The 12,805-nt window shown below is 35.2% G+C and overlaps 1 protein-coding gene, 1 long non-coding RNA gene and 1 pseudogene across 3 annotated transcripts in view; all 3 read left to right on the top strand.

The window, feature by feature from the left end:
• Nucleotides 1-6,807, top strand: part of LOC145232100 (uncharacterized) — a 129,856-nt gene extending 123,049 nt beyond the window's left edge. The window contains exons 16-22 of the mRNA XM_080096612.1: nucleotides 1,879-2,040; nucleotides 2,206-2,367; nucleotides 2,550-2,711; nucleotides 3,526-3,693; nucleotides 6,257-6,418; nucleotides 6,495-6,647; nucleotides 6,720-6,807. Of these exons, the coding sequence (XP_079952738.1) occupies nucleotides 1,879-2,040; nucleotides 2,206-2,367; nucleotides 2,550-2,711; nucleotides 3,526-3,693; nucleotides 6,257-6,418; nucleotides 6,495-6,647; nucleotides 6,720-6,740 (990 nt within the window). The 3' untranslated portion in view covers nucleotides 6,741-6,807. The remainder of the gene's footprint in view (nucleotides 1-1,878; nucleotides 2,041-2,205; nucleotides 2,368-2,549; nucleotides 2,712-3,525; nucleotides 3,694-6,256; nucleotides 6,419-6,494; nucleotides 6,648-6,719) is intronic.
• A 90-nt stretch (nucleotides 6,808-6,897) lies between these two features.
• Nucleotides 6,898-10,513, top strand: LOC145232105 (uncharacterized). Of its 2 annotated transcripts, none has more exons than XR_013860831.1 (5): nucleotides 6,898-7,024; nucleotides 7,108-7,173; nucleotides 7,923-8,039; nucleotides 8,653-8,804; nucleotides 9,910-10,513. It is a non-coding gene; the product is annotated as an uncharacterized LOC145232105 (long non-coding RNA). The 2 variants fall into 2 exon arrangements; XR_013860832.1 differs by having other exon boundaries at nucleotides 7,108-7,178.
• LOC145234559 (eukaryotic translation initiation factor 5B-like) lies at nucleotides 8,793-12,438 on the top strand (annotated as a pseudogene).
• The last annotated feature ends 367 nt before the right edge of the window (nucleotides 12,439-12,805 follow it).

Here is a 12,805-nt window from a genome sequence, read left to right as displayed (position 1 = left end):
CTCAGTTTAAAAGTAACAGATGGGCGGTAGTTACCAAGTTTGTGTTTGGTCTTTTTAACTCTGATGTCAATAAAGTTGGAAAAAGTTGTTTTTTTACAACAAATCAAAATGAACAAGAATTCCAGGATAAGAAAGCAGAATTACTAAAACTTGCTTGTAATGAGATGAAAATAAGAGTTAAAAACACTGAAGACATGAGCAGGGTAAAGCTGGTGCAAGTCTGCTCATGGTTGCAAGAAATTGATGATGAAACATTTTATCAAGAAGTTGCCGCATTTTTGCCTTTGAAGATATATTTAACTGGCAACATACTTTTGACTGATGTCTCAAGCATTAGAGAAGTGCTGAGTTTTTCTAAAACCAAGCATGACATCAAGATTTCAAACCACTGCAAATTTCCTCATGGCAGCTTAAAGGAGTTTTTAGAAAATTTAGGAAAACCCAACATACAGGTTTGTGAAAAAACAAATACACAATATTTATGATAGGTTGGTTGTGTAAAGCAGAATATATTGTGATCTCTGTGTGGTACAGTAGCAAATTAGTTTGCAAGTATTATTGCTTTCTTCCTTAAAGAGGCACAAATTGTTTTTTTCCAGTTGTTCCAAGCTGTAACATTTTTGTCTTTACGGTGTCAGACAGAACAACTAGAATTGTCTTTATCACAACATAGCTTCTTAATATGTTTCACTATTTTATTTCAAGAAGTTTCAATTATTTTCAAACAGGCCTTGGACACCAATATTGAGGTCAAAGTTCGATTTTCCAAGTCGTTTTTCCTTTACTACTTTTGTAAATGCATGTAACGCTACAATGATGCAAAATGAATATGGACTAAACATTTTGGGTCGGCGTTTTAAATTAGTTATGGGTTTCCTTCAAATATCTTGATTTTACTTGATTTTTCTTTCCTGCAGTTTGTCCACCCTCTTTTTCCATTAAATGTTAGATGGATTTGGATGAAACTTTCACAGATGGTAGATATAGTTATGTAGGCTTGCATCCCACTTTGTTTGTCTTGACAACCCCAGTATTTACCCCAACAGCCCCCTAAAATGTTGTTTTTTCTTTCCAAAGTTTGTCCGACACGTTGGGAGGAGTGCGGCAGGGAGGAGCATTTTGCTTAAAGCACCTCTAGTGGGTAAAATTTTTAACATTAATCAATTGGGACAAAATTAAATTTTACAGGACTCTTGATTAAGTCATTGTGGTTTCCTGTTTTAACTGTTTGGGTGTAAACCCCATTAGTTACCCCACTAACCTCCTAAAACAGGTGACTTTTGAAAACACTGTCGTTATTGTTTGTTTGTTCACTTTTATCCACGGTGGGCGGGCAACACCTGAATGCGTTATGCTCACAATGAGTCCGCCATCGCGCTTCCTGTTTTTATTGCAAAAAGTCCGTTGATCATTTTTTATTTGAATTTTTGGTTTTAGGCAATGGGTGACTTCAATTTTGTTCAACCCATTGGAAACCACTGGGTTGGAGCAATGCCACTTAAGTTTCTTGCTCATGGAAACACAAGCGACCAAGAGAATTAAAACCCATATTGAATGAAATTTGGACAGCTTGTAAAATTTGCCACTAACTTTGCTCCAACATTTACCCCACCACCCCTGCAACATTAGGAGACACAAGCTGACAGTAATGAACCACTCTATGCTGGATGGTTTGTAAAATGTGGCTGTTACCTAATTTAACATGGTCCAGAGGTTTACTTGAGCGCTAGCTTGTGCAAAAATAGATTTGACATGCACAAAAATTGAAAACTACTGTTTATGGTGGTGGTGGTGGTTGGCTTGTTGACGTATATATCATAGCTGTATAGAATTTTTAACATTTTCAGAAATTTATAATAATTATACAATCCTATTCAGATTAAATTATTGAACCTTAGAGGAAACAAAGTCACTGATGAAGTTGCATGTGCAATAGCTTCCTGCATTCATAATATTGAGGAACTGAATCTGAGGGATTGTAAACTGACAAGTGTTGGAATTTGTAAAATTGCAGAAGCTATTTCAAACCTTGCACAACCAGTAAGTTTAAAAACAATTAAGGTCATAAATATTTTACTTTAGGCTTAAATAAGTTTATATATATATACAGGTCTTGTTAGGTAACTAAGAGGTTTTGGATGTAAAGTTTTTTAAAATTGTGCTTATTGTTGCAAATTTATTACATTTTGTTTATCTTATTTACAGATTAAATCATTGAACCTTAGATATAACATAGTCACTGATGAAAGTGCATCTGCAATAGCTTCCTGTATTCATAATATTGAGGAACTGAATCTGAAAAATTGTCAACTGACAAGTGTTGGAGTTTGTAAAATTGCAGAAGCCATTTCCAACCTTTCACAGCCAGTAAGTTTTAAAATAATGCTATGGCTAAAAATTAACTAACATGAACCTAATTAGTTTTTATCGGAAAAACAAACTTGGCTTTATAGGTTTGTTGACAAACCCTAGATGTTAGTTTATGGCTAAAAACTATTTCAATTTTGGTCCTTGTTACATATTTACCACAAAAATGTTTTGTTTTGCAGATTAAATCATTGAACCTTAGTTGTAACAAAGTTAATGATGAAAGTGCATCTGCAATAGCTTCCTGTATTCATAATATTGAGGAATTGGATCTGTGGGATTGTGAACTGACAAGTGTTGGAATTTGTAAAATTGCAGAAGCCATTACTAAACTTTCACAACCAGTAAGTTTTAAAACAATGCAGAAGTTAATGTAGCTGATTGTATTTTGCTTGTTTCTTGAGTTTATGTGCGAGTTGTGTCTTTTAAATACCTTAATTTTAACCTAAAAAATCTTGCCTTGACCGTTTTGGTCACAGCCACTTAATGTTTTATGCAAATAATAACAATACCTCTGTAAACATTTAAACCGGGGCAATAGAAAAACTTTTATCAACTTATGAATTGTACTTTTTCTCTTTCTGTCCTTATCCAAAATGCTATCTAACTTTCTGTTTTTTTAAGAAGATCTCTGTGTCTTTCCTATTGTTGACTATTTGTTTTGTTCTTTTTATTTAATATTATATTTTTGCTGTCTGCCAGATGCATTCTAGCATAGAAAGAAGGCAACATTGATTCAATGTGTTCAGTTAATTGTCCCTCATTGTGGCAGGGAGAATTTACCACTTTTATGTAGATGTTGATGGTTGTGTTTCATCCTATAGCTTCAACAGTTACCCCACCACTCTTTTGCAACAATAGTACACACAAAACTGCCATAATAAACCACTCCATTTTGGTTGGTTTGTAATTTGTGGCTGTTACCTAATTTAACATTGCCCAGAGGTTGTTTGTGCGATAGCTTGTGCAACAATAGATTGTGAAGGAAAGAAATTGTCCGTTATTTATGGTTACATGATGTCATCAAACAGTGGCCCAACATATTTATGGCAGTGATAAACTGTTCATGGTAGTGGTGTTGGTGTTGGTTGTTGATCGTAGCTGTAAAGAAATTTAATCAATTTCCAAGATTTATGACAATTATACTTTCTTTTGCAGATTAAAGTATTGCATGTTGACTTAAAGGTTACTGATGAAACTGCATTTGCAATAAATTCCTGTACTTACAATATTGAGGAATTGGATCTAGGGGATTGTAGATGTGGTCAACTAACAAGTGTTGGAATTTGTAAAACTGCAGAAGTCATTTCCAAACTTTTACATCCAGTAAGTTTCAAAACAATTGAGGTCATAAATATTTTACTTTAGGCCTAATTTAGTTTATAGGTCCCCTTTCCTGAAAGGGGCACATTGTTTTTGTCTATATTTTTTTTACGTCTAACATGGATTTGTTCCCATGTTTTGGTCAAGAAAGAATAGTTCAAACTTTTTCAAATTTGCACACGTTATAGATATTGGTCTAACGATGGTAAATGTGAATTTTGACCCCATTTAATCCATCGGTTCACCAACAGCCCCCCAAAACGTGAAATTTTTAAAACAGCTATATTTGCTAAAGTACTTTATTTAGGAGATATATACTTTGTTATTGTACCTTAAAAAAATTTACCCATTTTCACCCCTTAAACCCCAAAATATTTGTTTCTGTCTAATGCTGGTTTGTTAAATGCATTTGGTCAAGAAAGAGCGCTTTAAATTTATTCAAATTTGCACAGATGTTAGTTATTGTTCCCAATTTAATCCTCCTGAATTTGACCCCAAACACCCAGGTGGTTCACCCACCGGCCCCCAAAACAAAACAAAAGGCTGTACTGACAGATAGAAGTCAGATAGAAGTCTTATTTCTCAAGGTGGTAGTTTACTTGTTTACGACTAAGGCGGGTAAATGCAGCGGGAGAGCTCAGCTTGACTTTCAGACGGACGTTTCACGAGGCAGTCGCAGTGGTGATTAGTAGGGCGATTATTTATTGACCTAAAAAAACAAAAATTTTGACTTGCAAATTGAAAATTTTGACAAATTTTGACTTCAAAAAACTTCTTTTTTGACAAAATTTTGACCTATGAAAAATTCAAGTAGTTAAATAACATATTATTGTACAAAAAGTTAAAATATGGCTGTAGGCTACTCTGTAGAGCAGTGGTTCCCAAACGAAGGTCTCCAAGGTGGTACGCGAGCAACTTATTAAGTTCACACCAAACGATCGCAAATGATCTTCTAGTGATTATCGGAAGCAATATTTTAATTCACACACGTTACGTAGAGCGTGAAATTTCATACTAAATTCTAATTTCTTGGTGTATTGATAAATTGAACTGTTAAGCAGGGTTTCATTGTGACGAAATAGGTTTATTATGACGTAATGAATCTGTTATTACGATGTAATAAGTCCACTAGTTGTGTTGACAGTAGCACTGTAGTGAAGGCGGTAAAAGTTTGACTAATTTTTGTTTAATATTTACGAGCCTTTGGTTACTAAAGGCTAAAGTTACTAAGGTAAAGTTAGTTAGTAAGCTTAGTAACATTTTTATTCACAAAATTCCAAAAATTATTGTAGGTGGTACGAAAACGCTGCATGAACCAAAAAATGGTACACGAGTAGATAAAGTTTGGGAACCAGTGCTGTAGAGCAAAAGAATGTGCAAAAGTCACCGCCAAAAAACTGTGGTTAAAACACAGCGAAAATAATTCAATACATTTGTCTAAACGAAAGATACTTGAAGTACCTAAAGAAAAACCGAAGCAAGAGGTGCACCTAACCTGCAGCTGCTGTAAAATGACTTGGGACCTACCAAAATTTTGCATGTTTTCATATGTATTGAGCATCAGGCCATATCAACCTAATTATTTCACTCACTTGATGGTTTATGATTCACAATAAGTAGGCAATGGGCCAATTATAACAGTAAAAAAGAAGGGTGCATGGTGTAAAATGGACAGTTCACTGACAGTGCAACCTCTACAACACCACGACAATGCAGTTTGTAAACAATTTTTACCTTTGTAAAAAAATTTGACTTTGTGACTGATTTTGACAATTTTGGACCAATCCCAAAAATTTGGACAAAATTTGGCCTTTTTTTGACATAATCGCCCTAGTGATTAGACATCAGCTGTTTTTGCGCAGCTATGCCATGTCGTTTTTGCTATGCCAATTGTGTTCAAAAACTGACCTTGAACGACAATATCAAGGTCAAAGCATGAGATTAAATTGAAAGTATTTTTCCTGTTCTTATTTACTGTTTTTTTTGTAATTATATGACAATAATGATGCAAAAAGAATAAGGACAAAACTTTTAAAGTTGGGTTTAGGCTAAAATTGGTTAAGTTTTTCCTTTAGAATCTAAAAATAACCAGGATGTTTGTTTACCACAAATCCACACAAACATGTGTGTTGGGACCCATTTGTTTTTGCTTGCAAAAATAATCATATGTGTAGATAAATTGATGTGTATAGTAAATTGGTAAATATCTAACAATGATTGTGCCCTATATCTACTGTTACCAAATCGCATATGCATATGTGTGGGAACCCATTACATTATGCTTGCAGAAACAATTATGTTATAAAGTGCCAGGAAAAAGATAGGGACCCAGTAAAACATAGGTGCCAAATATATATCCATTATAAATATAGTAAATGGTATATGTGATACAACGTTAAATATGATGTAGTATATATATAAAAACTGGCAATATGTAGGAAAACCACTATTCTAGTTTTTAACATAATTGTCTTCTTAGGAAACTGAGATGTTTTGCCTTTTAAGTATTTTAAAATTATGATTATTGTGTTGCAAGTTTATCGCATTTTGTTTATCTGATTTACAGATTAAATCATTGGACCTTAGTGGGAACAATGTCACTGACCAAAGTGCATCTGCAATAGCTTCCTGTATTCATAATGTTGAGAAACTGGATCTGTTTAATTGTGAACTGACAAGTGTTGGAATTTGTAAAATTATGGAATCCATTTCCAACCTTTCACAACCAGTAAGTTTTAGTAAAACATTGAAATACTTGAGTTGTAGCAAGGTTAAACTGTTTCTTTGTGTTTAAATAAATTAAGATAAAAACACTTCGCATGTATGGAAACTCAATTGATGAAAAAGCAGAAAATAGTTTGTTCAGTTGTTTGCACAACATACAAGATGAACTTTGGGTTTCAAAATCACGCATAAGTGCAGTCTTTAAATCAAAATACTCAAGATTACCTGAACCTGTAAGTGAAACATTAACATGCTATTTCTTTGCTTTTCACATTAGGTTACATCACAAGTTTATTTTCATCCAGAAACCCATACTGTTGTTGTAGTAAACTGCAATGGATATCAGCTTATGCTTCATTCAGTGGCAAAAAAACATTTGCTCCAACTAAAGAAACCCAAACTAAAAATAACCTTCTTGCAAATGGATGCCTGCTGTGATGAAGGGAAAATAACATGTTCTGCTACAGGACAGAATAATTACTGACATATTAAATAAATTGAAAAGGAAGCAAAGAAAAATATTGTTTGCTTGTTTCTGCAAAAACCTTGTTGTATATGAAACAGACACAATTGCAGACATCGGATCCAAGTGCTAAAACTACCTGGACCAGTAAGTGATAGATTTTGTTTGTTCGTAATTTATTCTGTTATGCCTTGTATATCTCAGTGCTGACCATTAACTCTTCTGTTCAGCTCATTTTGTTCAACAAATTCAATTCCCGGAGAAGATAAACTGCTGAATTCTCATAATCCTTGCAAGTAAGGTACAATGTTTGTTTTTTTGTCATTCTCAGACACTTGTAGTTTTCTTCGACTGTCTGTTTACTGTTAATTCCTCATTTTGTGCCATTCGATAATTTTCCTCTCATCTGTATTCCTTTCGGGGTAAAACTTGATACAAAGTTTTGTCTTTGTTATAAACCTATTGTTTTCAAATGTACAACCTTGTGCCTTGTGTCAATTTAAATGCACTTTGTGCACAATTTTTGCTATGTTGTCTTTAACTATTTAAATTTTTGTTACTATGTATAAGGTTTTTGTGGAGATTAGCATACAATATAACTGGTCTAAGTATGATTTCTTGAAATATATTTTTTTACTGTGCTTTGTTAACTGAAAATCGAATAGCAACTTGTTGATCGGCCAAAGTCAACTAGTGCTATGTATATATGTCATGAACCTTATGCTGTAATCAGGTTGTATTATATTTGAACTTGCAGTGATAAATGTTACTTACCTCTTTGTATGTATGTGAAAACTTTACCTGATAAGTGTTTGTGTGCCACCCTGACTTTGCAACTAAAACCTGAGTTTTGTTCTGTGTATATTTCATTTTTTAATTGCACAGAATTCATTTTTCCTGTTTGTCTGGTTTTTATTTTCCTTTTTTTTTCACCCAATGTGTAGACAAGTGTCACCATCCAATATCTAAGTTCCACTCTATTACCTAAAAACTTATTTAACCAAATATTTTTTGCCAATTTTACAACTTACACATTATTTTATAGACAGGATGAAGCCTTCTACGAATGAACCACAATCCTTCACTCCAGTTGTGGTCACCAACATTCCACTGCTGTCAAGCTCTTCTTCTTTACAGTCTCCAGGAAAACCTAAAAATGCAAGTAAGTCATATTGTTTTATGTTCTCTTTGCACATTGGTTTAGTTCAGGGAATTCTTAAACTGAGGACTGCACTTTCAGTGGCATAAATACTGACATATTCATTTAGACCAGTGGTTCTTACTCTTTAAAGCTGTAGGACCAGTAAAATTTAAAATTAATGTTTAGGTCTTCCATGTTTTATTAATTTAAACAAGTCTGTAACATTACCTGCTAAATTATGTGTCCCCTTCCCTGAAGAGGACACATTTTGATTTCTATTTATTCTTCTCTGCATTTTTCTGACTTGTATTGCTCTGAAATGGATTTAGATGAAACTTACACAGATGGTAGATATAGTTATGTAGATGTACCATCCGCTTCGTTTGTCTAGATAACCCTACATATTTACCTGCTAGCCCCCAAAAGGGTAAATGTTGTTAAAAACAACTAACGTTATGAAAGAAAACATGGGACTCAATACCATAGAAATGTAGAGAATATATTACCATTTTAAAATAGGTTATAGTGTATGTGCAATGGCAAAATGTGCCATACCACCCCAGTTTTCAATCATTAATTGTACTTTCGAAATCTGGATTTATTGTCAATGTTTTTTAACAAAACTTTTTTGCAGCTCCACTCTCCCGTTTATCGTGCACAGGAAGATGTCTTCTACATATGACTGACCCTTGCTCTAGTGTAGTTCTACACACCAAGCTTCGTCCAGCTCCTTCTCTTTAACTTGGACTTCAACATTTACAATCTCCGGGAAACATGAACTTTCAAGTAAGTGAAAATAGTGAAAAATCACCGTTTTCAGTTTTGTGTGACAATTCAGGTATTTTCTTTTATAAGTTGGTTTCAAACTTGTTTTTTAACATCAACTTCTAAATTACAATCATATTGCTCTATGTCAGGGTGCACAACCTATTTTGCCTTTTTTGATCCCTTTTTTACCAACGGCCTCCAGTGCACACTTGGTTTTTGTTTACACATTACAATTGATAAAAAATTAAATTTATTTCCCAATATCCCTCCACCTTGTGAAAAAATCAAAGGTTATCCATTCCTTCGGTTTTGGGGGCCAAAACTTCGTGGTAAATCACGGTTTTGGGTGTTTTTTTTTTCAAAAAAGGAGGTAGAAACAGGCCTTCATCAGTTTGAAACTGAAATAATCCGGCGAAAACCCACCCAAAATTGTGATTTACCTCGAAATTTTGGCTCCCAAAAACCAAACAAAATGGGATAGCCTTTGGGTTTTTTCAAAAATCGGGGTAAAAGTTAACAGTTTAGAATCCGATTTGAACCGGTTTGCAGGATCGATAGGAGGTACAAACCGGCCCTAACCAGTTTGAAACTAAAATATTCCGGCGAAAATCCACCCAAAACCGTGATTTACCTCGAAATTTTGGACCCCAAAAACCGAAAGAATGGCAGCTTTTGCCTTTGGGTTTTTACAAAAATCGAGTTAAAATTTTACATTTTAGAATCCGATTCAAACCGGTTTGCAGGTTCGCTAGGAGGCAGAAACCGGCCCTAATCAGTTTAAAACTTGAATATTCCAGCGAAAACCAACCCAAAACCGTGATTTACCTCGAAATTTTGGCGCCCAAGGAACGAACAAAATGGAAAGGCTATGACCTTTGGGTTTTTCAAAACATGGGATGAAGTTTCACATTTTAGAATCCGATTTAAACTGGTTTGTAGGTTCGCTAAGAGGCAGAAACCGGCCCTAACCAGTTTAAAACTGAAATATTCCGGCGAAAATCCACCCATAACCGTGCTTTACCTCAAAATTATTGGGTCACAATAAAAAAACGAAATATAGGGTCAAAATAAAAATCTGGCCGAATCTTTTTCAACTGAATGTTTTATTTTTGTATTTTCTCAGATTTCGTTTTGCGGCATTCCCTGAAGGATTGAATCTCCTATTCGGAAATCCGATCACCTTCACCATTGGCGCCGAGTTTCAAAATGCAAGGTGGTAACATAAAACATGACGTCACTAATGCTTGCAACCACAAGAACTCAAATTCAAACAAAATCGGAAAAAAGATATGTTTGAAATGATGTTTAGTTCGCAATTACAACACGATGCTGTAACGTTTATGATGGGCTTGGCAACATTTATAAAATGTTTCGTCAAGTTTAACCATTTATTTCAATACGTTTGCACTGTACACAACAATGGCTCAACATTCACTGGCAGACAATTGTGTGTTTGACGTCATAAACAAGGCACTAACTCACGTTTTTTGGCTGTTTTGCCAGCACGTTTGTTTAAAAGCAAATGTGTTCCCAAATTTCTTCTTTCCCCTACAAACTAACCAAAATATCCACGGTGGCCGCCACCGTGCTTTAAAAACCCAAGTTAGTGGCGCCACCGTCTACTCGGCGCCTATTATCTTCACTTTTCGTGTTTTTGACTTGTGTTGTTTTTCTCCGTTATATGTTTTTGTCGTTTGTGAAAGCTTAATAAAACAGTAATGATGGGACACCTCTCTCATTTTTACCCCATTTATTTGGGCGACCCCTACGACCTAACTTATTTACACCCTCTTCCAACTTAACTAGTGTACAACCCCTGTCTTTGTGCGACCCTCTTACAACTTCACTAGTGTAACAGCCCTTTAATCTGATTGCTCTCTTTGTTGAAACCAGTCAAACGAAACTTGCGAAGAAACCTGCATTTTCAGAAAACCTCTAGTGCACAGCTATTCAAGGGCTTGGAACTACAATTGATGTGGTTTTTACAAACGGAAGGTCAAAGTATGGTAATAGGTGATACAATAGTTTTGCCTGGAACCGAGGGTCCAATTGTAACACATATCAAGGGTCTGCTTATGTCACAACCAGAGTAAAAAATCCGTATGATAAGTTTAATGAAATACAGTCAGCCCATGGCATTGAGATTCTTGCAAAAGATTTGGACAAAGCTCTTGCTGGCATATCATTACGGGTTGCATACAATGACGATGAAATCGAGATACTTAAGGAGGAGGTACAAGCTGAAGTAAGTGAGGCACTGGGCAGCATTAAACTCAAAGAACGTGGAGTTTTTGTGCAAGCATCCACATTAGGCTCTTTGGAGGCGCTTTTGGAATTCCTAAAGCAGTCAAAAATACCATATGCTGGCATCGATATTGGACCTGTATGCAAAAAATATGTTGTCAAAGCATCAGTTATGCTCGAGCATGACACCCAGTGGGCAGTTATACTTGCGTTTGATGTAAAAGTTGAACGAGAAGCTCAAGAAATTGCTGATAGTGTGGGAGTCGAGATATTCACTGCTGAAATTATTTACCACTTGTTTGACGCATTTATGAAACAAAAAAGCAAAAACAAGACGAGTATCGCCAAATAGCTGTTTTCCCATGTAAAGTTCAAATTGTATCAAACTGTGTCTTTACATTGTATCGGACCTTGGACTTTTAATTCAAAACATATCAGACTTTGGACTTTTTAATTCAAAACATTTTAATTCGTGTAATTGTCGTGTCATATCATCTCGGTCAACCCCGTTCATAACTCGCCTTTTTCTACACAAAAGCTTGACCACCTGTTAAACCTGTTTTTCTTATTACTGGACCGGTCATATACTGGCTTAAGGCTATTATTGCATCGCTTTTAACGTGTTAACAGTAACCCACGTATTACTTGGCCTCCAGCCATATTATATATGACACTTCTGTAAAGCGATTTAAAGAATAATTACGGTTTAGAACATAGTTAATCTTTTCGGGCGAACGTTTTACAGCTAAGCCCGTATAACGAGATTTGACCTGAACGCTATAAAGATCGACGCATTTTAGACTTAAAATCAGTAACTAGAGTAACTTGGAGAGTTATCATAAGAGTGACTAGAATACGCATTAGAATTGATGTCTCACAGTTGATTCGTGCGCGGTGACTTTTGTGTTGCGTGTTTAGCCGCAAGAGGCGTTTTCGTGGCATGCCTTATTGAAATATAATGTGGGAACGTTAATTTAGCTTTGCGTCTTGTTGTTTGTTTCGACAGTGATAGTTTGTTTGTTTATTAGAGTCAGATATTCGGAGTGTTTAATTGTCTACCCACTGGGTCAGTACAACATCAACAGATCCAATCATTGTGGGTGTAAAGATCGAAACTCGACAATTTCGTCTCCTTTGCGTCCCAAATCGTGAAACACCGCTTTGCGTCCCAAATCATGAAATTTTAAAGTTGGGCATGTTGACAAGTATACAAGTAATCATAAGGACATTGAAGTCGCCAGGAATCCTCAGGAGGCATGCATTAAAATTGAGGGTGTACACGACGAAGCCCCTAAGATGGTGGGATGTCATTTCGATGAAACTGATGTGCTTGTGAGTAAAATAACCAAAGACTCAATTTGACGCACTAAAAAGATTGTTTTGCGGCGAAATGCAAAAGAACTTTTGAAAGTGGGAAAATGTGACTAATTGTTTTTTAAGGGCTCTGCTCTTTTTCGTTTTTGCTTCTACATTATTCTCAAATTTGTCACACTAACAATGACTGAATTTTTGTTCCCAACTGCAACAGCATTTTGTTTACAATCTCAAAAATCCTTGTTGTTACAAAACCAATGCTTGTTACAAAACCAATGCTTGTTACAAAACCAATGCTTGTTACAAAACCAATGCTTGTTACAAAACCAATGCTTGTTACAAAACCAATAGATTAACTGCACAAAAATACCACGCTTTTGTCCAAGGAAAAAGAAATAAAGTTGGAACACTGAGACGTCTGCTAATTCAGTAAATCCAGTAAAAATATGTTTTGATGAAAA

Source organism: Phallusia mammillata, chromosome 6 (genome assembly GCF_965637545.1).
Source record: "Phallusia mammillata chromosome 6, kaPhaMamm4.hap1.1, whole genome shotgun sequence".
NCBI classification, from domain to species: Eukaryota; Metazoa; Chordata; class Ascidiacea; order Phlebobranchia; family Ascidiidae; genus Phallusia; species Phallusia mammillata.
Note: the sequence above shows the minus strand (reverse complement) of the source record. Positions and strands in the feature narration are given on the sequence as shown.